Source organism: Phascolarctos cinereus, unplaced genomic scaffold (assembly GCF_003287225.1).
Source record: "Phascolarctos cinereus isolate Bilbo 61053 unplaced genomic scaffold, phaCin_HiC Scaffold_7;HRSCAF=346, whole genome shotgun sequence".
NCBI lineage: Eukaryota > Metazoa > Chordata > Mammalia > Diprotodontia > Phascolarctidae > Phascolarctos > Phascolarctos cinereus.
Genome location: NW_027556180.1, coordinates 175,805,306 through 175,831,049, shown reverse-complemented (window position 1 = coordinate 175,831,049; position 25,744 = coordinate 175,805,306). Strand labels below are relative to the sequence as shown.

The 25,744-nt window shown below is 38.3% G+C and overlaps 1 protein-coding gene across 6 annotated transcripts in view; it reads right to left on the bottom strand.

Moving 5' to 3' along the window:
- ST6GAL2 (ST6 beta-galactoside alpha-2,6-sialyltransferase 2) overlaps positions 1–25,744 on the bottom strand; it is a 203,149-nt gene that overhangs the window by 88,893 nt on the left and 88,512 nt on the right. The window contains exon 1 of one of the 6 annotated variants that reach the window (XM_020987932.2): positions 21,055–21,137. The exons of 3 other annotated variants lie outside the window; for them this stretch is intronic. Coding sequence is in view for 1 of the 3 variants with exons in the window: in XM_020987930.2 (XP_020843589.1) it covers positions 21,005–21,033 (29 nt within the window). In the remaining 2 variants the exon portion in view is untranslated. Of the gene's footprint in view, positions 1–20,504; positions 20,579–21,004; positions 21,138–25,744 lie in introns of those variants that run through there. 2 more of the 6 variants (XM_020987930.2, XM_020987937.2) reach the window with 2 other exon arrangements.

The following is a 25,744-nucleotide window of genomic DNA, read 5'->3' as shown; positions in this document are numbered from 1 at the left end:
CAGTCACATCAGTTACACCTGGCAGATATAGCTCTGTATTAACTGTGAACCAGGCATTGTGCTAAGCCTGGTAGATAGAGAAAAAATTAAACAGTCCCAGTCATCAAGTAATTGAAGCTTTTCATATTACTGTGAAATCAGTTTTTGGAGCCCTACTTCAAATAGCTAATGATCTGATACATCACACAGCAGCTAGTGAATATGATTGTAAAGTGCCCAATATATAGCCAGTTACACTACTTGATGAACTAAACCAGCTCTCTAATTTTTAAGAGTGTAGAATATAGTTAGTAACTACAGACTACAATTTGGTGACTCCAAGGGGAATAAATTGCCCTTTTCAAAATGTAAACGATTAAAAACAATAACAAAAATCCCGTTGCATCCATATGGGCCCCATATAGTTCTGCATTGCCTTAAAAGTCACCTTCAGAATCAGAGGTACAACATTCCCAGCTCACATACTGAAATAAAACATTTAGCTTGGCTTCTTAGTTCTAATGCCTAATGTCTGCACTGATTACAAGGCATGACAATTCAGGCTCTCACAAATGGCTGTCTGTTTTCTAGGAGAGAGCCTGAGTTAGCTCCAATTTTTGGTCTTATTTAACTGAGACATTTTTTAAATGGCTATCCCTTTTTCATCAGAGTGAACAAACATCACAAATAAATGTAGTGGCATTCTTCAACACTGAATCAATTCCTTTTGAAGTGATGTCTCAAAAACCTCCTGCAGCAGTTAGCTGGGGGTGGGGAGGGGAGGGAATTCAAAGCAGTCAAAAATATGCAGTAAGTTACCAAAGCTACGGTGCTTCTCACCAACTCACAACAGCAATGAATATACAAAATTTTCAACACTGATAAATGTGCTATGAAGTAAAATAGATTTTATAGGAATATGTATACCTATACATATGCATACTTGTATCTATAAAGAGATATGCACATATATATCTGCATACATATGCAGATATATATGTATTATACCCTATATACTCACCCTTATGAGTATTAATTGTATACTCATTTATACTCTTATCTATACACACATGCATAGATCTGGTAAAGTCCTAAATATATCTGAAATACAGGTAAACCAAAAATATTTGGCTATAGAATTCAGTCTTTTTTTTATTTATTTCACAAAGAAGCACAAGATACAGTAGAATGAGCACTGAGCTAAAAGTCAAAAGTCCACAGTTCTAGTCCTGGCTTCATGGTATAAACAAACAGATAGATAAATGAATAAATAAGTAAGCGCATCAATGAACAAATAAATAATATCTGATTTCTATATATGCATATTATCCATATATAATACATGATTGCATACAAATATATTCATGTGTATGTATACATGCATCTGTGTGAACATATACACATGTGTAAATACACATAAAATGTGTGTGTGTGTTTAAAATCATGAATAAAGTGGATTGGATGAAAAGGGTAAGACAAGGAGCAATTTAAATAGTAGAGTAAGTTTGTTCTATGCTTCACTGAGGGTGAGACTGGACTTTAAAAATTGTGGATTAGGCCTCCATCTCCCATATGCCCAACCTAATAACACAGACAGACATGTCTCTCTTTGGGGCAAGGGGAGAAGATAATAGGCGGAGTACAGGAGTGAGAAGCTTTAAAACTCATCCCTCAAAGGCAATCTTTATCAAGTTACTGACTGGGCTTGCTAACTTCCGTTACTGACATTGTTTTAGTGTGCAAAAGCCTGTTCATGTTGGAGGAGAGGGGATTAATTTTGACTAGATCTCTGAACTGACTTTAGAACCTAACTTACCCCTACTCTTCACCACCATCTTGCTCACACCCAGTGCGAGTCCACTACATTGGCTATGTGCTCTTGGTAATTACTTTATTTTCTAAGTCTTATCTGTACAATGGGGGCTATAGCATCTTGGGTCTGCCCTACCTCACAGGTCAGTCTTAGGGATCATCACCAAAAGCACCATGTGCTGGTTATCATACAATTAATTTTATGGCTACTGCAATTCATAACATGGTTCAACTAACATCTGGAGAGACTGTAAGGCAGTAGAGAAAGCATTTACATAGATTGAAATCACATATCTTTCAAAACAGTTATTAATAATACTAGTCTCTATCCAAAAACCAATTGTGTTTAGCTAGTGACACGCAAAGAATATGTAAATGATAGTCATAGCCCTGAACATATTACTGATCAGTAAAAAATAATGTGCTCCTTGCTAATCTATAACTAGTATATGGCAGATTTATGAAAGCCATCATCATCATCATTATCATCACTATAACCATCATAAATCCATTTATGCAGCATGTCCCAAAAGTCTTAGTGCAGTTTTCAGCTTTAATAGCTTAAAATAAGAACACCCTGTCTAGCTCTTTCGGGTTTACAAAGTGCTTTATCTATACAACATCTCATTGTAATCTCACAATTGACTTATATATTGCTACTACTAGAAAAATTCTTCCCCATTTTACAGATAAGGAAAACAAAATTCAGAGAGATTAAATGCCCTTATCAAAAGTTTAACAACTAGTTAAAGTGTCAGAACAAAATTCGAAGTCAGAGCTCTCCACAGCTACTACTCTTTCTACTACACCATGCTGCCTCCAGGAACTTAAAAGTATGGCATAACATTTAGAGCATGCTTATTTTTTTTTAATCTGATTTGTGAGTTGTCATGTCCATAAGTGAATCACCTAGTAGCCAGCCTTCTATTATACAACCTTTTCACAGTTAGCTCTGTTGGTCCTTAGACAATGAACAAAGTCTTTTATCAGGATCATTCTCAAAGTCTTTGCTGCAATTCTTTACTGAAGTATTAAAGTACTAAACATATATTTTTAGTTTTAGTGTTTGGCTGTTGCTAGAAAAAAAAATCCCTAATATTCCCATCACTTCTTTGTCAAATTTCAATGCTTATGGAAGTCTAAGAGATGTTATATCCACATTCTTGTACACTTAAGTCATTGTTAATTGGGCATATCACGTTCTTAGTGAACATCACTCAATTTTTGACACTGAACAGGTCTCGTCATCAAAATTCGTGACATAATCTTCCTATTACCAAAGTTCAGTAGAGTTAACCGATGAACAAAGCTAATGCTATATCTGTGGTATGATATTTTTCCTATTCAGAACAAGGTTAAATACTAGTGCTTCACCCTACAAATGAACATGTGTTTCTGGTTAGCCAAACAACTATTCTTAGTAAAACAAACAGAAGTCCAAAGCAGTGTATTATCTTCACTCCTGACACCATGGTAGTTTCTCAGATGAAAATGGAACAGTCAGGTAAAATATATAACTTAAATATTTTAGAGATGAAACTACCTATTGCTCAAATCAAGAGAGATATTAAATACAGGCATATTCAAACCTACTATTCCAGGTTAAAAGAAATTTGCATTCTTCTTCATGTTTATAAATACTAGTAGTAGATTTCATACATGTGTTCCTAGGATTTATACCTAAAAATAATGTTAAATATCTTATTTTAATAATAACTGAGGTCCAGAGAGGTTACTCCCAGGTCAGAATAAACAGCAAAGTCAGGATTTGAACCCACTGTTTCTGAATCAAAGTCTAATGTTCTTACTATAAATGGAAGGTCAGGAATTCATATTTTAGTGAATCTAGGATTTTCATTACTGCATGTTATTTCACCCACCACAACACAAACTGCAAACATAGATATGTGTGTATCCTTTTTCATCTGTAATTCTTGTCCATGTCCCTCCCACAATTTTCTGTAAAGGATCTACCCAGTGCAGTGGAGCTTTCCTCATTCTTTAAATATTTTACAGAGGCAGCTAGGTGGTACAGTGGATAGAGCTCCAGCCTTGGAGTCAGGAGGACCTGAGTTCAAATCTGGCCTCAGACACTTGATACTTACTAGTTGTGTGACCCTGGGCAAGTCACTTAACCCCAACTGCCTAGCCCCCCAAAAAATGTTTTACAGTTAAAGAGTGGTTTCAAGCTATCTATAGGATGTCCCATTCTACATATGTGATTGACTGGTCATTCTCCTTTTCCTGTAATACATGCTTTTTATAATATCCTTTTTCCAATTCAGGTCATCATTAGTAATGTATCTTCTTATGGCATCTTTTCACTGCTCTTTAGGTTATTTATGAAACTAAATTGATTTCTTTAACTTAACTCTAGGTCACAAAGAAAAATCTATAAGAAATGTAAATTAATTCTATAACAACATAAAAGGAGATAAAATAGATTGGCTGAAGCTCCATCAGAACTTCACAGCTTTCCCTTTATTCACATGACCTCCCATCCTTTAGACCCTTGTTCTTTTAAGAGTATCCTTAACATGTGCAGCAAAACCAGTGACCATGAAGAATATCAAAGAGGTGAATTACTAAACTCAATCAATTTCACCCATGTACTTTTTGACTTCATTTTAAAATCTTCAATGGACACCAACTCCTTTAGTAACTCTTACTGTACTAATGCTTTATTTCTAAAACTGTGCTTATTACAACTACACTTTGCCTAATTTGCTTCACAATTAAATAATGAGAACAAGGTGAGGTGAAACTTAACTTCTTTGAAGATTTTAATTCCACTGTTCAACAATCAGCACCCCCTTTTTGCTTTTTTGGTCCTTCCACTGAACTACAGAGTGTTAGAGCTGATGATTGCACATATCTAATCCATTTTCAAAGCTTCTTATTTTTACTTCACAATAACTCTTAATTAAGCTCCCTTCTTTATAAGCACACAGCAATGACCCTTTTTCAGATCCTCCTTTCTTCTCACCTGGACTATTGAAATAGCCTTCCAATTGGTCTCTATGCCTCAATTCTTTCCTCCACTTGAATTCATCCTGAACTCAATTTCCAAAGAGATATTTCTAAAACATCAGCCTGTCCATTCCCTCCCCACTACTTAATAAAATCTGGTGGTTCCCTATTGTGTCCAGGATCAAATATAAAGTCTTCTGTTTGGCACTTACAGCTCTTCGTAACCTGCCCCACTCCCCATCTTTCTAGTCTTCTTACACCTATGGCCCCTTCTAGTTTATATTACATCAATTTTAGATATTGAATATTTTGAGCCTTAAAATATACTGGCAGAACCCAACACAGCTCTGGTGAGAGTGTGGGGTTAAGGGTAGTCTGAAGAAAATGTAACCCTCCCTTGGTAAAGAAAAAAAGAAAGATCATGGAAATTTTTGAATAAAATAAAATAAGCCAAAATTTCCACACACAAAACTTACTGCACAGAGTATTTCAATACATAAATAATGTAATATTTTGGAAGAGAAAATATCAATATCATCAAAAATTTCCCACAGAATTCTTATTCATATTAAATAGAACACAATTTGGGAAATATTGGTCCAGTTAAATTCCTACTTTTACAGTTCAGAAAACTGAAGTCTGAGAATTTAAGTGACTTTCCTTCTTTCAGCTAGTGTCTCCCCACTCACTTTGCTTTTCTCTGTCATACTTCCTTTTCCTTTTCCATTCTTAATGTAATCATTTCTCCTCTCTTCAAAAAAGGAGACTGGGGAACAATTGATGAGAAGGGGTGGAGTAGGCATAAATAGAAATTCTTGCTGAAAACTATTTCCATTTCTTTCCCACCCAACCCCACCTCCCAAACCTTGCTGTCAAGGTCTCATTCATAAAGCAATGAAATTGGTACCACTAGATTCATTGCAAAGCAGAGTAACAGGGCTTAGAAGGATTTTTGTTTGTTTTGTTTTGTTTCCACTTTTTTAGGTTCTGGTTTCCTAGAGAGCTGAAACATTGCCTTACATTTCTTTTGTATGCTCCTTAGCTGCGGAGGCGATACAAAATTGGAGTAATTGCCTCAGCTCTTCCCATTACCTAGTGGGAAAGGGGGAGATACAATGAAAACTATAATACAACTAAAATACTATAATACAACATATTATGTGACTTTGAGTTCAGAACTTTGATTCCATCCATTAGAACAGTGGAAACTCCCTCCACAGAAACCCATCTGCAACTCATTGTTTATTTCTAGTTCTAGATAGGGGCCAGAGATATTGAAGTAAGTGTTGAGTGGCTTGTTCAGGGCCACACCAAGAGTATATGAAAAAAGTAGGACTGAGCCCACGACTCTTCTATCCACTAGGGCAATTCCCCTTCACGATTGCATGGTAAGTAAAAATAACTGTTCACATTTATATGGTATCAGAATATTCTTTCTTACAGCCCTGTTAAAACACAAACTGGTGTTTTAAATATCATTGCCTCTGTATTACAAAGCAATGGTTGCAAAGCAAAGTGTTATATGAAGTTCTGTAAGGTGGAACAAGATAGAAGGAGGGTTACCCTCCTCTTCCCCTCCCCCTCCAGATACGAGTAGATATTTATCTACATTTAGCATATATTTAATAAGTCTTGGCTTTGAAGTCTTTCCACATTCTGACCCCATCGCTCCTTCCTGTTAGTTATCTCTAAATTACAAATTTCATATAGCTAACTAGTATTGCATTCATTTCATTTACGCCAGAGGTTCTTAACCTTATGTCATAAATTCTTCTGGCAGCCTAGTGGAACTATTCACCTCTTCTCAGAATAATTTTTTTTTAATTCATAATTGAAAGAAGTGCTAAATCTTAGATGTAAATGAAAATTAAGATGCAATCCCACCCCCACCCCTGAATCAAAGTTCACAGACCCCTTGGTCCACCGAACCACAGGTTAAGTAACCTTGCAACAGACTGGGCTACAGAATATTCCTTTGTTCATTCCCCTAGGGACCTTACATTACACATAATAAATACTCAACAAATATTTGTACTATTGAACTAAAACAATTAATCTTCTAAATTTTAACTTACAAAGTTAAGCCAATCAAAAAGAGAGAAAGGTAAAAAGGAAGCTTAGAAGCTAATACAGACAAGCATGTTTGAAGATAATATTGTGAATTCATTATTTTTTTTTAAAAAAAGCAAGATGCACATAATAGGGAGTCACATTTTGCCTGTAATCATTATACTTTGTACATGAAAATGTCCCTTTTTTTGGAATTTGTTGAGTTGATTATAAAAAATAAAAATTTTAAAAGAGTTAAATCAAACAAAAGCCACACAATTAGATAAATTTATCTTAAACCCCAGAAATAGATAGTAAAATACAAGCATTGGAGTGGGGATTGAGCTGTAGAGAATAGCTAATATAACTCTTTGAGTTTGATGATGAAATGGAGGACCAAAAAGAGTAAAGTGACTTGCCAACTGAGGCAAATGTCTTTTTCACTATATCACTGCTGTCTTTTGTGTATCAAGACCTTATGTCTCTCGCGTATTGAAAATACACATGAATACATATATGTGTGTACATATACATGTATGCATGTGTAGACAAATGATACAGGAACTTTTTGGCACTCAGGATATTAACATTCAATACATTATAAAATTAATATTAAATGCTATGTATTTCATAAAATACATTGTGTAATATCAATTGTACTTAATGTTATATTAAGTATATTTTATTTTGCAAGGGGCTCCCATCCCAGATTTTTTTAAAATGTACTCTTTTTATGGCACATTTTATAATACACACATATAAGTGCGTATTACCCTTTAGAGACACCATCAAAATGTAGTTATCAATTCACAAAATTATAGGACTAGAAAAAACCTTAGTGATCATTTAGTCCAGCCCTTAATTCTACAGTAAACTGAGGCCCAGGGAAGTTAAATGGGTTCTTATAATCAATTAGAGTGAGAGGTAGGACTAGAATTCAGGCTGTACTTTAGTATTCTTTTTACTTTAGTATTATATATAATACTTTATATATAATACAGCATGTATATTATTTAGAACATATATAGCATATATGATTATACATAGCATATAATACTTTAGCATTCTTTTAACCTACATACATGTATGTGTAATATGATTATATGTTGATAAGAATGGAAGCTTTGTTTTTTTCTCCCTCAAATGTTATCATCAATGGTACAAATGCAAGTTTTAACACATGATGAAATGCTTATGTGTCAGAATAGTAGTCACTGTGTATACACCAAAGGTACTTTTCAGACTTATCTCTAAATAATGAAAGCCACTGAATTATCTAAAACATTTACCCTTTCCCAAATTTAATTTAAAGCTAAGTCATTTTAGAAACTACAACAATTACCAAAATGTGAAAACTTCCACTTGATAAATCTGTATAATTTGAATGTGGAAAACCAACCGTTTTAAATTTAATAACACATTTCCTCAGGCTGAAGCACTTCAGCAGCCCAGTGTGTGAATTATAAACTTCAGAAAGCAAGGCCTTTGGTAATCATGGCATTATAGGATTTTCCTTCTATAGCATACTTTAGAGTGCTTTTTTCCAATATAGTTCTAAATGCCCCAAGGGACCACAATTCCGGCAGCTAACTAAGCTCTTCACCAGTCCCATAGCTCAGACCATCAGGAATGTTTTCGTGAATTTCACCTTCAATTTTCACTTGGAAATTTCATTTGCTGGGTCCTTGTTATGCTCCTATACTGTCCTGAACTAATCCTTTCAAGCTTGTTATGATTACTTGAACACTACAAAATTCATAAACTGCTTTCAAATCCTAGTTATTTTGGTTTACTACTGAGAGGCAGCTGAGGTATAACGGGGAGAGCCTGGAGCTTGCTTGCCATGAGCTGAAGGCAAATTGCTAAGCCTCTCTGTTACTCAATTACACATCTGTATAACTGAAGCAATAAACCTGAGCCACCCACATCACAGGTTTCTTGTGAAAGAAAGTGCTTTGCAACCAAAAAAGCAAGAAGTATGAATTTCATTATGGTGATGAAATTATGACTTTATTATTTTCCTCTCTCCCCATCTCACATGCACTCACTTCCTTTTAACATAAGGACCAAGGACAGATCCCTGGAACACCAAGTTGTAGACCATTTTCTTCCAGTGACTATTCTTTGTATTCTTCTATTCACCTAGGTTCAAATCTGGTCATTTGGAGAAAGGCATTCTGACCTTCAGGGCCTCAGTTTCCTACAAGAAAGTTGGAACTGGGGAGCTCTAAAGTCCCTTCTAGCTCTAAAGCTCTGATCTTATATAAGACCTCTGCCACCTGAATTTTTAAAAATTTGTTTCAGATACATTTTGTATTTAGTTATTTGTGTACAAGTTGTTTCTCTCAGGAAGATACTAGTTCTCCTTGAGGCCAGGGACTGATTTTATTTCTGTCTTTTTATTCCCACAGCTTGGCATATAGTATGACCTTAATAAATGCTCGTTGAATGAATTACATAAATTCCTTATGGAGCACCCACATGTGCCATACTTTGTTCAAGGTACTAAAGGAGGATGCAAAGATGAATAAAACATGTTCCCTTGACCTCAAACTACATATAGTAGAGTAGCCATTTACTTTATCTAGCCTTTAGTTACTGAGGAATTGGATGAAGGATTTCTGTCAGGGTTATAAAGGATTTGGTCCAATAGTACTCCAAGGTTAGTAATTCTTTAGTTAGCATAATTGCCCTTTAGACACTGTCAAAATGAAATCATCAATTCAAAAAATCATAGGACTAGAAAAACCTGAGAGATAATTTAGTCCAACCCTGTTATTATATAGTAAACTGAGGCCCAAGGAAATTAAGCGGGTTCATATAATCAAGCAGAGTGAGAGGTGGGACTAGAAACTCAGGCTTTTGGACTGACATTTACTTTAGTATTTTCTTTGTCACAACATCCTCTCCCCAACAAGAAGTAAATTCAATGAACTAAACATTGATTAAGTTTGTGTTATTATGTTCAAGGTACTGTGCTAAGTGCAAGGGAGACAAAAGGTAAGGAGCATGTGCTGCAGTTCAGGGAGCTTACTATCCAATCATCATAGAACTGTAATGATCTTCCAATCTTAAGTCTATTGGGCAGGTACAGAATAGTTAATGAATTGTAGGAAAAATGAGAGTGATAATGATGATGAAGATAACATTTGTAGAGCTCTTTAAAGTAGGGAAAGAGTTTTTGCATATGGTTTTATGCATTTGAGCATTACAACAAACCTATGAACCAGGTGCATCAAATTATTCCCGCTTTACAGGTGAGAAAACTGAGGCAGACAGAGTTATGGGTCTTGTATGTTATCCTCTGTGTTGTCACACATAGTAAGTATCTAAGTTAGGATTAGAACTCTTTTCTTCCTGATTCCAAGTCCAATATTCTATCCACTATGACATCTAAAAAAGATATCAGGAGATCAAAGAAACCGTGTTAGGAAAAAGAAGGGATCTGGGGAGATAAAGCAATGTGACCATGCCTTTTGATTGCCATAATAGTTCTACTTTCTGCTGATGGGTAGTGAAACATTTCAGACCTTCTAACTTTTAAAGTGATGAAGTGAAAGGATAGTATTTGGCAAATGCTGGAATAGTGAGTATCTGGCTAAAATATATTGTATTGTCACTGGCAGGTAGGTGGTGCAGTGGATAGAGTGCTGGGCCTGAAGTCAGGAAGACTCATCTTCCTAAATTCAAATCTGGCCTCACATACTTCCTAGCTGTGTGACTCTGGGCAAGTCATTTAACCTGTTTCCCTCAGTTTCTTCATCTGTAAAATGAGCTGGAGAAAGAAACGGCAAACCACTCAAGAATCTTTACCAAGAAAACCCCAAATAAGATAAAAAAAACAAGAATTGGATATGACTGAAACAACTGAACAACAACAAAATGTCATTGATAGGCAGTTGACTTAACACTTGTATTTAATATTACCCATGCCATTTCCCCTTAACCCATAATTCTCCTAGAAAACTAAAGAATCTTTTGACTAGTTTATCTGGTTCAGGTTAATTTGGGGGCAACTAGGGACTCTCAGATTAGCTTGGGTACTGGGAAGTTTGTGGCATGCATTAGTGAACAGAACATGGGAAATGGAAGGCCAAGGATATTATTTCAGGAAACAAAACATACACTGGGGCTATATTCCAGTCTTTAATCCAACACTTAGCCCATATTCCAATACACAAAGCATCCAAAATCACACAGCGGGAATGAATGATACAGGGAAGTGGGATAAGGAGAATAAAAAAATCTGAGATCCTAAGAGATTTTTACCTAATTGAAGCATTCATGTTAATCGATTCATAGTGCCTGTTTTGCAGAGAATAAAAGCTTTCCTTCATTCATTAGGCAGTGTGTCACTCAAGAATGACAAATATTCTCTAATATTTTGAGCAATGGGAAGACAGTGTAGTTCATCTGCTGATTCAGTCCTTGACCTCTCCACTCAGAGATTCAAAAAGAGATATCATAAGTAGGCTGTCGTAAATGTCAGCAGAGGATTATGAATATTCTGTGCAGACAGAATTTCATTTACTAACCTGGATTTGACAACTTCCCCAACAAGTATTCATTTAGACCAAGATTTCTTACCTTAGGACAACAGAACTTGAAATTTGTTTTAAATTTTGATAACTATTTCAATATAACTAGTTTCCTTTGCAATATATATTTTATGCATTTGAAAACATTATTCGGTGAAGGGGCCATAGATTTTACCTGACTTACAAAGGGACCTAGGACATAAAAAGAGTTAAGAGTCTCTAATTCAGACTCTACTTGAAATCCTCCAGTGTGGAGAATGGCACCACTTGAAAAGGCACCTCTAGTTATTAAGAAGTTTTTCCTTAGGTCAAACATAAATATGGCTCTCTTCAATTTCTACTTATTTTTCTTTTTTTTCTAGTTTGTACTTAGTAGGAGCAAACAGAATATCCTTAATCCCTCTGTCGTATGAAGCCCTTTCAAATATTTGAAGACAGTAATCATGCCCCCCTACCCTCACCAAGTTGCTTCTTGTTGAGGATAAATATCTCTAATTCCTTTGATCAGGTGTTGTATTATCTGGTCTCCATTTCCTTCATCATCTTAGTGACCCTCTACATCAATTTCCCTTCTAAAATTTGGCTCCCAGAAGTGGACACAATACTGTAGATATAGTCTTGCCAGGGGCAAGTATAGTGGGACAATTTGTAACCTTCCTTTTTCTAAACACTGAGCCTCTCAATGCAGCCAAGAAAAGCATTACTTTTATGGCTTCCATGTAACATCAATGATAAATTTCAAGCTTGAGGCTCATTAAAATTTCCGGATCTTTTACTTAGGGATTGACTACAACTTCTATATTTTATACTTGTGAAGTTTTTTTTTTAATTCAACTGTATAACTTTAAAAAAAACCTATTCCTATTATGTTTCATATTATTAGACTTGGTCCAGTCTCTGAGCCTAGAGATCATTTTGGATGCTAACTCAGTCATGCAATGTGTTAGCTGTCTTGCTCAGCTTCTACTTTTCAGCACATTTAATTAAGAATGCCTTCTATATACCATCATCTAAGTCACTGATTAAAAAAAATGTTTACTAACATTGGGTCACTACATTAGACCTCTTTCCATGCTGACATTAATGACTACTTTTTAGTAGTCATTCAACCAGCTGTAAATCTACCTAACTGTATCATCATATAGTTTACTTTTTTTTTTCCTTTTTGTCGACAAAGTGCTACAAGGCACTTTGATAAAGTTTAGCTAAAAATTAGATATGTTACATCTACTATACTTCTCTCATCTACCAGTCTAGTTATTCTGTTTACAAAATGACCTGTTAGTGATGAAGCCATTCTGGCCCTTAATGATCACTGCTTCCTTTCCTAAATACTCACAAACTATCACTTTAGAAATGAATCTAGAATTTTGCCAAGACTGACCAGCCTTCTTCACTTTTTTTTAATTATTCGGGGAAAGGAAGAGAAACAAAGGGAATAAGCACTTATATATCACCTATAATGAGCCAGCCTCTGTGCTAAATGTTTTTTTTTTTAACAAAGATTATCTCATTTGATCTTGGCAACAACCTTGGGAGGTAGGCATTATCACCCCCCATTTTATTATAGTTGAGGAAACTGAGGAAAACAGAGGTTAAGTGACTTGCCCAAGGTCACACAGCTAGCTGCATCTGAGGACAGAGTTTAACTTATCTTCCTGATACTAGGCCCTGCACTCTGTCTATTGTAGTGCCTCTAATGGAAACAAAATCTCCCCTCCTCCAGCTGGGCAGACACCTCTCCCATTCTCTATTACTTTTCAAAACTCAGAGACTGCTAACAATAATATATTCTAGTTCTTTCATTACCCTGGATTACAATTTATCTTGGCCTGGTGACTTGCACTCACTAAGGGCTGGTAGGTGCTTACTGCTACTTCCTAACTCATTTCAACTTCCTCTTAAACAGCTTATGTTCTGTCCTTCTTACACCAAACATCATTCTCCTTATAAGAGAAAACAGAAACAAAATTAGAGTTAGTGTTTTCCTTCTTTCCATTATCTTTTATCATGGTACCATACTCCCAGAAGCAGGTCTTGTAACTCTTTTAATTTTCCTCATACTCAGTGTAGCCTTTTTCATTGTTGTTGTTAAAGATTCTTTTGTTATCCTACTACCCTTGCTCACTGGTACACTCAACCCAACTCTCTGTGGCAGCTTGGATTCTTTGAGTCTTTATTTATTCAGGGTTACACTAGATGATCTCTAAAGTTCTGCACACTTTTAACATTTTAGGAGTCAAATGCAAATAGCACAGATTCCATGTTCCATATCATCCTCTGAGAGAATCTATCTTGACAAAAATGTTTGATTCATGGTGGTTGGTTTTTTTTTGCCTGAAAATCATTTCTCATTCCTTTCTAAGTGAAGATACCTCTACATTTAAAAGCTTAGCTCTTAAGTAGTGTACTTAGGATGTCTAGTAAATTTGCTATCTTCCAATTTAGTTTAACCAGCTCACACTTTAAGTACTTTTGACAGATAATAATATGAAAATGTCCTTTCCAACACTGCCACACTCTCAAAGCAGAGCTGGATTTTTAAAAAAATCTTCCTATTATCATGCATAAGATATTTTTACTCTAAAGTATTAAGAATTTTAATGAGGCCCCAAATCTGTGAATTAATTAAGTGTCTCCCCGAGGACAAATGTTTCAAAGTTTCTGGTGCTGATGTGCTTCATTTGTTTATTTGCTAAAAGAAGAGTTGCACAATCCTGGAGATGATGTTACTGCTTCCTATGTAGTCATTTTAGGATTCCTACATGTATGATATGCTGGAATATCAATTTCAGCTGGTAAGAGGCAGAGGCAATTCTTATATCAAAAAATCCTAGAAAGATATTAATCTTCCTACACTTTTGAAAAAAAAAAGCATAATTCAGATCAATTAATAAATCAATGAGAAAGGTGAGTACTGGGCTTAGAGTCAGAAAGGCCTGAGTTTAAATTCTGCCTTAAACCCTACCTTTGTGACCTTGGGCAAATCAGAAACCTTTTTCAGTCTTAGGGGCCTTACCTATGAAACAGGAACAATTCACACCTAATTCACAGAGTAGATATGAGAATTAAATAAAATATTACATGGAAAATGCTTGACAAACCTCACAGTGCTATATGTTAGCTATTATCGAGTATCTACTATATGTCACAGGTACTCTGCTAAATGATGGAACTATAAAGACAAAAATGAAACAATCCCTGTGTCCTTAAGGAGTTTTCATTCTACCAGTGAGATACAACATGTTCACACATAAGTACATACAGGACATAGGCAAAATACTCATGAAGTTTTGGGGTGCTGCGATGAACAATGAGGGAAAGGCAAAGCCTTTCAAACTGTGCCCTGCAACATTCCAGAGAGATCACACAAATGGGAAAAGGACCCACACGTACAAAAATATTTATAGCAGCTCTTTCTGTGGTGGCAAAGAATTGGAAATTGAGAGAATGCCCACCAACTGGGGAATGGCTGAGCAAGTTGTGGTATATGAATGTAATGGAATACTATTGTGCTATAAGAAATGATGAACAGGCTGACTTCGGAAAAACCTGGAAAGACTTGTATGGTCTTACGCTGAACGAAGTGAGCAGAACTAGGAGATTGTTGTACATGGTAGCAGCCACATTCTGCGATGACTAATATTGATAGACTTAATCCTTCTCAGCAATACAAGGATCTAAGACATCGCCAATGGCCTCACGATGGAAAATTCTATCCACATTCAGAGAAAGAACTACGGAGTTTGAATGCAGATTGAAGCATATTATTTGCTTTTTTTTCTTCTATTGTGTTTTGTTTCCCCTTTCTGGTGGCTCCTCCTAATTGGTGGTTCCTCTTCCGGACAACAGGACCAATGTGAAAATATGTTTAATAGGAATATATATGTGTAGCCTACATCGGATTCCATGCAGCTTTGGAGAGAGAGGTAGGGAGGGAGGGGAAGAAAAATTTAAAACTCAAATGCTTATAGAAGTGATTCTTGATCATTCGAAATAAATTAATTAAAATAAACTGTGCCTTGAAGGGAACTGAGAAGTTTATCCATGAGGTGAAGGTGAAAAAGGGAAAGCAGAGAGATCGTTCTAGAGGGGATAGCCTTATCAAAGTCATGGAAGTGAGAGACAGCATATCATTTAGGAAGAACAAGCAGATCAGATCATCTGGTGCATTAATAGTGCCAAGAGGAGGAGTAATATATAATTAGCCTAGAAAGAGAGAGTAGATTTAGATTGTGAAGGCTTTGAATGTCAAACAGAATTTTGTATTTTAGCCTAAAGGTAACAAAGAGTCACTAAATCTTCTTAAGAGGAACACCATGAGCTATAGCTTCATTAATTTGGCTGCTGTGCGGAGAATGAACGGAAAAGGGAAGAAACTTGAATGCAGGTCATTCAGGAGGCAATTACAACAGTCCAGGTAAGAAGTAAGAAGGCCTTAAATGAAGAGGAGGAGGAATGGTTGTGGGTTTTGAGTAGAGAGAAGCTTACAAGTTAGAACAATGTGCAGGAGGCTAAATCTGAAGGCTTGACAACTTAACGGATACACAGAGAGGGGAGAGCGGCCAAAAATAAAGGATCAAGAATGACTCTGTGGTTGCAAACCTGGGTGCCTTAGACCGATAAAAAGGAAAGCTAGGAGATGTGAGTTTTGAGGGAGAAATAATGTGTTCTGCTTTAGAAAAGTTGCCTTTGACACGTCTTTGGGACATTTAGGAGGAGATTTCAAAAGATGTGAGATTGGAATTCAGATTCGAGAGATAAGACTCCAGATATAAACTTGGAAGTCATTTGCATCAGAGGTAATCACTGTATCCCACTGGAGCTGCTGAGATTAGGGAAAGAGAAAGAGTGAAAGTGGAGGCAATGAGTGTAAACAGAATTTTTCTAAAACAAAACAAAACAAAACAGATTTTTGGATTGTGAAAAGGTGTAGAAAGACAATATGACTACTGGAAGGGAGAGTAGGATTATCCCCTCAAAGACAAAGATTTTTTAAGGATAGCAAAGAAAAAGGCAGTATGTAAAGACGTTGAAAATTACGGGAAAAGAACTGATAGTAAAAGAAAAATCTCCAAGAGAAGGGCAGATGGGATAAAATCAAGGGCACAAGAGGATTTAGCATTGTCAAGGAGAAGGACTACATCAGAGGCCAAAGAAAAAGAGAGAATTCTAAGATAATTTAAATCATGGAATTGAGAAGCTGCATAAACGACTTCAAGATGTAGGGCTTTAATCTTCCAATACAATATGAGGCAGGTGCAGCTACATGGAACAGTGAATTGAGCACCAGCCCTGGAGTCCGATACACCTGAGTTCAAATGCCGCTTCAGATACTTACTAAGTGACTCCGGGCAAGTCGCTTAACGCTGATTGCCTCAAAAACAAACAAACAAACAAACAAAAAACACAATATGAATCAATGTCTCCTGAGAGAGAAAAGGATGTGGTAGTGGGTGGGGAAAGAGGAAGAGAGAAGAAAGAAAAGGAGACAAAGAGGATAGTAAAGGAAAGAAAGGAGGAGGAGAGGTGATGAGAGGAGAGTAAAATTTTGGAAATACTACTATGGAGAGTTTAACAGAATTGACCACCAGGGCTTTGTAAAAGGATCAGCATGCAACAGTGGAGGCCCAATAGAGACAGAATTTTTTTTTTAAATAGTGAATTCCAGTCAGTATGGTTGTGTGACTCACTCAAGCACTGCTTGGTTCCACTGAAGGAAAGAGTGGAGGAAGATGGTTAGAGGTAATCCAGGGTAGGAAAGAAACGAATAGCAGAATAGGCAAATCACTTAACTACTGAACCTATTTCCTCATCTATAAAACAAAAAGGTTGGACTATATGACTGTTAAAGTCCTTTCTAGCTCTAAATTTGTGAATTTATAATCCGATTACTCATGGTGGTGCAAACTGAATAGTGTTAAAGGGCGGATATTTGGAAGAGAAGGAAGTGAAGCAAGGGAATGAGTGGTGACCTGTAAAAGTATAGAGTGACTTGATCTGATACTTTACTAGCTATGTAACTAGGATACACCACTTTGCCTCACTGGGCCTCAGTTTCCTTCTCTGTAAAATGGGGATATTTGTACTTTCTACCTCATAGTATTATTTGAGAAAAAACATCTGAGAAAAAGCTTTAAAATGCTACATAAACAGAACCACAAATAAAAGAGGCCAGAATGAACTTTGCCCTAGTTTGACAGGAGGTGGGAGGAGAGCTTACTGTCTTCTTGGAATGCCTGAGCCTACTAGTTCCTTGAATTGCCCCCACCAATGGCAACTACTTTCTGACACTATTGTGTCAATCCATACCACTTCCTTCCTCCCTCCCCCAGTAAATTAATTTCCATATGATTGTAGCTAGTTACAGCTATGTGTTTAAATATGTTATTAGTTTTGTTTTTGTCCAACATATGTATCTATTCTATACACAATTGCCCAAACAAAATTGTTTTTACATTGGTATCCTCAATATTGTCTAAATAAATTTCATAGTAAAATTACAAATCTCCCCTCCTCATAACACATATTCTTTTGAATACAGAATCAGAGACTTGGATGTATGATCCCTGGGTTCTTCATCAGTAAAATGGAGGGAATCATAGCACCTAAGATTAAATAAAATAACATTTGTAAAACACTTTGCAAACCCTTAAAGGTCCTTATAAATATGAGCTATTATTATTACTCACTGACCATTTACAGCATTGCTCTAATTCTACCAAAAATCCATTGGTGTTATGGGACCAGTTAATGAACTGAAATGAGAGTAGCACTTAGTCGGGAATAAACTTGTATGTATAAGAATTCAATAGGCATCTCAGCCTGCTTAGGAGAGAAAACTGGTGTTTCACATAAAGTTAAACTACTAATTTAAAAAATTACATTCTTTTCTATTCATGAAAGGAGATCCCAAAGACCTCTCTCTACTTGCTAGCATGAACCCAGTCTACTTCATATTACTCTCTACAATATAAACAATAAAATGTACTTTAATAAAAACAATATTTGGAAAATAAATAATTACATTTTCTCTACCAAAGGTTTAGCACTGTACCTAGTATGCAACAAACATTTAATGTCTGTTGAATTTAACTGAAGAGAAATCTTTGGCTCTACTCAACAACCCATTGCAGAGATTTTTTTTGTCATATTCTCCATAGAGCCCAAAGTAACTCAAATCCTTTTCCCTCTCAATCTGTCCTCAGTAGAAATGGTCACCATGCTCTTAATACCAAACTGTTTGAGGAATAGCATTATATCATCTTCCCAGCTGTCTCTTCTCCAGTCTAAATAATTATGGTTCCTTTAGTCTAAGTTCACGACATCTATGTTTGCAAAGTGGACTGCCTTATTTTTGACCCCTATGGCCTCTGTCCAAAGGACACAACATCTTTTTTTAAATTACAGGACACAAATTGGACTTGCATCATTTCAAGATTCCCAGATGTGACTCCAACTGTTTTAGTATTAAGTGATAGAAATTAGGATAATAGAACCTAAGACCTCTGAAATATTCAAAACTAAGTCTCATCATCAAAATGTTAAAAAGTATCAGAGATTTAAAAAAATGTAGCATAGTTTGTACTTGGAAAGGTTCTTGCCTACTTGGTTGACAAAGTTCATTAGCTCAAAAAAAAAGTTACTCTCCTACACAAAGCCTCCTCATTTTCAACCTTTTCTAGTAAAATTTTTTATTTGTTAATTTTAAATAATAAATTAATTAATTATTTTGATTTGTTCCTCTCCAAAATAAAGCCTGAATTACTTATAATTACACTAACAAAAAAGGTGTCTTTTAGGCTTTTCTTTGCATTTTAGCCACTATCTACCATACCTATTTCCCAATATTATTCTAAGTCACACTTCTAGCATATCCATACAGGGTCATAAAAATACTATCCAAAAGTCTCGTTAAGGAGTGAGAAAAAAAGTCCTTTTAGAGTTTTACACAACACACCTAGGCTTAAGTCCAGACACATGTTCCACCTAAATGAAACTTTAACCCTGAATTTCTAATAGCAGGGTGATCTTTTGATTTATAGCTCTCAAAGTGATAAATTTGCTTTTGACTAGACACTTTTATATTACTGCTTCCTCCACGAACCACAGTTTCACCAATCTGAAATAAAATATTCAGTAACTTCAAGCATCTGGTTTGCTTAACTGTGCAAAATGTGATTAAGTGGTGCCTTGTACATAATAGGTGCCACTAAATACTTTAGATGAATAAAACATAAATCGTGTCATAAACTAGCTTATCAAACTATTCGTTTATACCCTCAGATAAATTCTTTGCTTTAGACAGATAATCTTAAACAGATAATTTTTCACTTTGACCAGGGCTCTAATTACAGAAAAGATAAAAATCTTGACAACATGTATATTACTCCAGAACAAATCACCAGTGTTGTCCAGGAAAGATAACAAACATCTAGCCAAGCATTGGTTTTCCTGAAGAAGGAAAAAAAAAAGTGGTCCACACAACATAAAAAAGCTTTGAAAGTTCAACCTGACAAAACAAATATGGTACTAGTAGGCAAGACTTGGAAAGCAATCACAAAAAGTCTCATTTAAATTCCTGGAAAGCACAGCTTCTCTAAACATCTATTCAGCTCTCTTTAGCAGGCAAGTCCTACCGAAAACACAATTTTAGCTTCGCTTAGTCCTCCTGCACTCCTCAGACCAAGTTATATACATGTATACCACATCATAAAGAACATTCAACATTCTAGAGAGTTGAAAAGGCATCAAAATACCAACGTTGTAAAAGGTGGGAAACCTTTCCATAAAAAGTAGCGGTGTTTGTGCCACTGCAAGAGAAGTAACGCCCGGGCAGCTTTGACTCTGAGGTGTTTCTACCTGGCAGCATTAGAGCCGGAGAACTGGAAAATAATCAGAGTGCATTTAAAGCCCAAACTGATGTCTCGGCGCCGTGAGAAAAAGGCGAGAAAAGGGCAATCAAGAGCGACTGTTTCTTTTAAAAGCCATAGATTTAAAAAAAAAAAAAAAGGAAAAGCTTCCTTTTACAGTTTCAAAGATGCAGCCTTGTCGTGTTGCACCAGGTTTCACATGCCAGAGCTTGCGGATACCTCTTCCCTCATCAACACCCCCCCACACACACACACACACTCATTCTAAGAATTCGGAACATACAAGGCTCTCTTTCTCTCTCTGTAGCTCAGCGCTGTGTCCTCACCGCACACCGGCACTCTTGTACCAAGAAGAAAGACATCGCCCGCCTCCGCGCCCCTGCCACTTTCCCCTCTTAACCAACCCTCTCTCAAACGCCTCTTCAAAATACTCTGGATACCTCAGCGCTCCGGCTGAGGAAGGCTGGAGAGAGGAGTGTGCCACATTTTTATTCCCAAGCAGTTTCACGGGCGCGCGCACACAAGGACGGACACACACACACACACACACACACACACACACACACACACACACACACACACTCGAGTCACGCTGTACAGGAGAATGTCTAGATAGGTATACTATCCATGCAATGTCAGGAGCTGGATGCAAACTGGCGAGCACACATATGGTTAGGTAGATTCGACTCTTCCCCAGCTGATAGAACCAGCCCTTCCATCCCGCTGCCCCAAACCCTGCCTGCAATGCTTCGCTTGTCTCACTTCAGTAAACCCGATGCTAACCTGGAGAGTAGGGTTGGGTGCTGGGTCATCAGGTTAGGCTCAAGGATTACCTAAGAGCAGGACCCGCAGCGGGAGCGGGAGCAGGAGCAAGGCTCCCTCGGGGCGTTAAAGATCGGGGGAGCTGGGGAGCTGCCGCTTTTGGTTTGGCTGCTTCTGGGGCCGCCTTTGATGCAGGGAGGGTGTTTGTCTGGGCGAAAGCGAGATTCGCGGTGGCTGCCGTGGGGCAGACATGCTGAGGCTGCCGGGGCTGCAGCCTGCGAGGTGGCCGCCGTTCCTGCTCCGGCTGCTGCTGCTGCGGCTAGTTCTTCCCCCTTCGCGGTTCTCCCTTCTCCTGGACTGCTGCCTTGGCCGCCGCCGCCGCCGCCGCTGCCACTGCTAGGTGCTCCGGCCGTCGGCGCTAGTCAGTGCTCGCTCTGGAAATGAAGGGAGGGAGTGTGCCGAGGGAGGCGGGGAGGGGAGCTGCGCTTAGCTCCGCGCCTCCCGCGCTACCGGCCTCATTGTTCTGGGAAGCTCAACAGCAGCAGCAGCTACTACGTCGGCGCCGGCGCGGGGCTGCGAGAGGGACTAGCGGACTACCCGAGACCTTGCGAAAAAGAGGCGGGCTCCCGGGTACCAGCTCCACTACTTAGGTTCGCAGTCACCACTCCGGCTAGGAGCCGCAGGCTTCCCAGTTCTGCTCGCCGGGGCGCCTGCCCCTCCCGAAGCTAACGCTTATGCCCTTGTTCTCTCTCTGCACTCCTCCGCCCTTCCCCCACCTCCCACCTCGGACCTTCCCAGCCTGGTCCTTTCCTCTGGTGCCACCTAATAGCAGCCAGGCTCCTGGAAAGCTAAAGAAGGTTACAGGACAAAGCCCAGCGCACTCAGCATACTAGCGCGCCCCTCCTCCCCTCGTACCCCACTTCTGAAAGCGCACAGCCCAGACTTGGCTTTTGCTCTCAAGCTTTCGGCTTTCTAAGCGACGCCTCTTACTAAGTGTGTGTGTGTGTGTGTGTGTGTGTGTGTGTGTGTGTGTGTGTGAGTGTGTGTGAGATCGAGAGAGAGCGCGCACAAAGGCGCAAGAGATAAATATTAACATTAACACACGGGCAACTAGAAATGTGTGTTTACATACAGAAGGTAGACATGTGCACGCGCACCAGGTGCCAGGTGTGTGTGTGTGTGTCTGTGTGTGTACACTCACACGTGTTTCGCTGAATATTTGCCATACGTGTATCTGCTGGTGCACCCGAAAAGACTGAAAAGGGAAGGCTGAGTGCGTGGAGGGGTGGGAGTGAAGGGACGAAGAGGGAGGATCATGTCTCCTAGTAGCACCAGTTCATTCCTTTGTTCCTCTTTCTGTGGGCTCCGAAACTGCTTTCTCTTTCTCTCCTCCCTCGAGACACTCAAAAAGGCAGTAGCTTTCCCTTCCCCTCCACCCAGGGAAAGGAGGGGAGATAGGAGAATCTTTGCGCACAGAAATCACCACCCCTCAACGCACCAGCTCCTAGAGTGCAAACAGAAGAAATCGAAAAAATTGTAGAGTTGACTAACCCCCTACAGAATGGGCTCAAAACTCCAACAATCTGCCTCACCACCTCTCTCTTCTTACCATGTACTCTAACCGGGAAGCAGGACAGGGACGTACGCAGAAGAAATTATTCTGCTTTATCTGGAAAGGACACACCAGGTTTTGAGGACGACACCCAGCTAAGTTCCTTGGTGGTTGGTGGCCTAATTTTGCTTCGGTAATAGTATACTTGACAATTGAGGTGTGGCGGGAACTTAGGTAAGAACGGCACTGGGTATGAGTCTGCTAATGCAGAGAATGTCCATTTGTCTGCGCCGTCTTATCCCTTCCCCTAAAAATCTGCCCGAGTTACTGGAACCTTAACAGCTGGTCTTCCCGGACAGAAAGTGCTGCCTTGCCTTTTGTCTGGCCGTCTTCTCCACACTCATTTTCTCCACATTTATTTCATGCCACACAAAATTCCTTCCAGTTCTCTCAGTTCCTTGGAGGGTAAACTCTGATTCCCCTTCTTCACTCCACAACGTGGGAGAATCCTCTAGGGCAAAGATATACCTCTCCCAGGCAACTTTAGTTTCGGAGCACAGGGTGCCAAAACAGGCAAAGCATCCGTAGGTATGCCAAGTGGCCGCAAGGTGGGGGAATTTTTGGTCTGATGCTATTACTAGACATTGTTTTACCTCTCAGATAAGTGGAGACAAGATATCTAAGACAAGAGAAGAGGGCTGGCGCAGTGCCTTTTAAAACCATGCTAAACTTAGTACCTGCTTTCTTTTGGAATATTTGTTATATCTTTTTAGAGGAAGGAAGTTAAGCCTGTGTCCCTAACTCAGAAACATTAGGCAACAAAAAGGATAGAACAAAATGGTTAAATCCCACTTTGAAGGTAACCTGATAAGCAGATACTTCAATGTTTTCCAACTATGATAGTATGAATTTTAATGTATTAGAAAGGTAGTAAAACTAATAAGAAATGTGATAATGGTTTAAGAGAAATAAAGAGATAATGGTTTAAGGGAAAACCTCAAAGTATTTAAAAGTACTCTGCTAATAGCAAAGTAATGCTTACTTCAACCTCAAAAAGTAAAGTACTATACTAGTGTACAAGGTCTTGCCTCAGAGGTCTGATTATTATACAAAGGTGCTATATAAGGTTCATGGACTTGACTGCCCTTAAAGAGTCCAAGGAGGAAAAAGTATGTAAATTGGGATAGGAATATAGAGATAAAATGTTACTTAGGGCAAGTGTATGACTGACATTTTAAGAATTAAATAAAGATAATTTATTTTGGTTGGGATGGGAGTAGAGGTTGATACTTTAATCTATTTAAGAACAAAGTTATTTCTTGTAAGAGAAGTTAATATCTACCTCTGTGTCTTTGCCCTCACAATTCTTTTTGCTGGGGAAAAAAAAAGCTCAAATCTATGTAGTTTTTAGACTTGCAAATGCATGAACTCTTTTGATCCTCACAACAACTTCATTGATACATTTTACAGATTTGGGAACTGAGGATCAGAAAGATACAGTGACTTACCCAGGTTCACACAGCTAATTCTAATACTCTGTGTTTCTCCCTTTGTGGTTCAGTCATGTCTGACTTTTCATGACCTTATTTGGGATTTTCTTGGCAAAGATACTGGAGTGGTTTGCCCTTTTCTTCTCCAGCCCATTTTACAGAAAAAGAAGTGAGTTGACCAGGATCACACAGCTAGTAAATGTCTCAGGCTGGCTTTGAACTCAGGAAAATGAGTCTTTCTGACTCTAGGCCCAGCACTCTATTCACTGTGCCACCTAGCTGCCCAAGAAGTAGACAGGTGTTATCAACCACTAGATGTCAACATTTGGCAACCCACAGGCTATGAGGAGGTGGGATGAGTAAGAGCAGGATGTTGAGTATGACTCCAAGCTCACAAACCTAGTTGGTTGGTGCCTGCAAGAAATACAATAGCCTTTCTTTGGTATTGGCTGTTGTCCTTTATTCTCAAAGAGAACCAAAATGACATTGCTATATTGGAGTCAAGGTACAGTGTGTCCTACTCTGGCTGATCAGACCAACCATGAGCTTGGAAGGCTCTACCACACATATGGCACAAATGTGAACATCTGGAGTGGAGATGTTTCTAAATTAGCACATCTCATGCTTCTTTTGAGCTGCTGAAATTCTGCTCTGTTCATAGAGCACAGCACCTTCTTTGGCCAGGCAGTCCTGTGCCAGTGTCTCCCATGTCTCACAATTGATTCCAAAGTTCTTCAGAGAGACCTTGAGAGTGTCCTTGTATCATTTCTTCTGACCTCCTTGTAGGTGCTTGCCTTGTGTGAGTTCTCTGCAAAACAGTCTTTTAGGCAAATGTACTTTTAGCATTTGGACAACACGGCCAGCCCACTGGAGTTGCACTCTCTGCAACAGAGTTTGGATAAGTGGCAGTTCAACTAGAGAAAGGACCTCAATGTTCAATAACTTATCTTACCTGGTGATCTTCAGAATCTTCCCAAAACGAGTCAAATGGGAGCAATTAAGTTTCCTGGCATGGCACTGGTAGACTGTCCAGATTTCATAGACATACAAGATTGAGGTCAGCACAATGGTTCTGTTGACCTTCAGTTTGGTAAGCAGTGTAATACCTCTTCTCTCCCACACTTTCTTCTGGAGCCTCCCAAACACAGAGCTAGTTCTAGCAATGAGTGTGTCAAACCTCATCACCATGTATACATCCCTGGAAAGTAAGTGAACTTATCCATAGCATTCAAAATTTCTCCACTGGCTGTAACTCATGGTTTCATGTATGGATGGTATGGTGCTGGCTGGTTGATAACCTCTATTTTCTTGGTGCTAATTGTTAGGCCAAAATTAGAACAAGAGTCAGAGAATGGAACCAATTGCATCTCAACCTCAGAGGCAATATTGAGTGCACAATAATTTGCAATTAAAAAGGCCTGCACCAACTCTCCCTCTACTTTAGTCTTGGCTTGTAACCTTGTAACTTATAACCAAGTTAAATAATTTACCATCTGTGTGGTAGCTGACTTTGATATAATTTTTGTCCTTGTTCAAGGTGTCAGACAACATAGCTGAAAACTCCCCTACTGGCTGAATGAAGGAGTCTCAGAGAAGCTCAAAAATCCCTAATAAGAAAGCTGAGTATATCCTATAAGAGCAAGACCAGCCATAATAGCCCAAAACCTCTTTTCCTGCTTTGTGGGGAGACAGAATATCAACTAGCCTCTCATTCCCCAG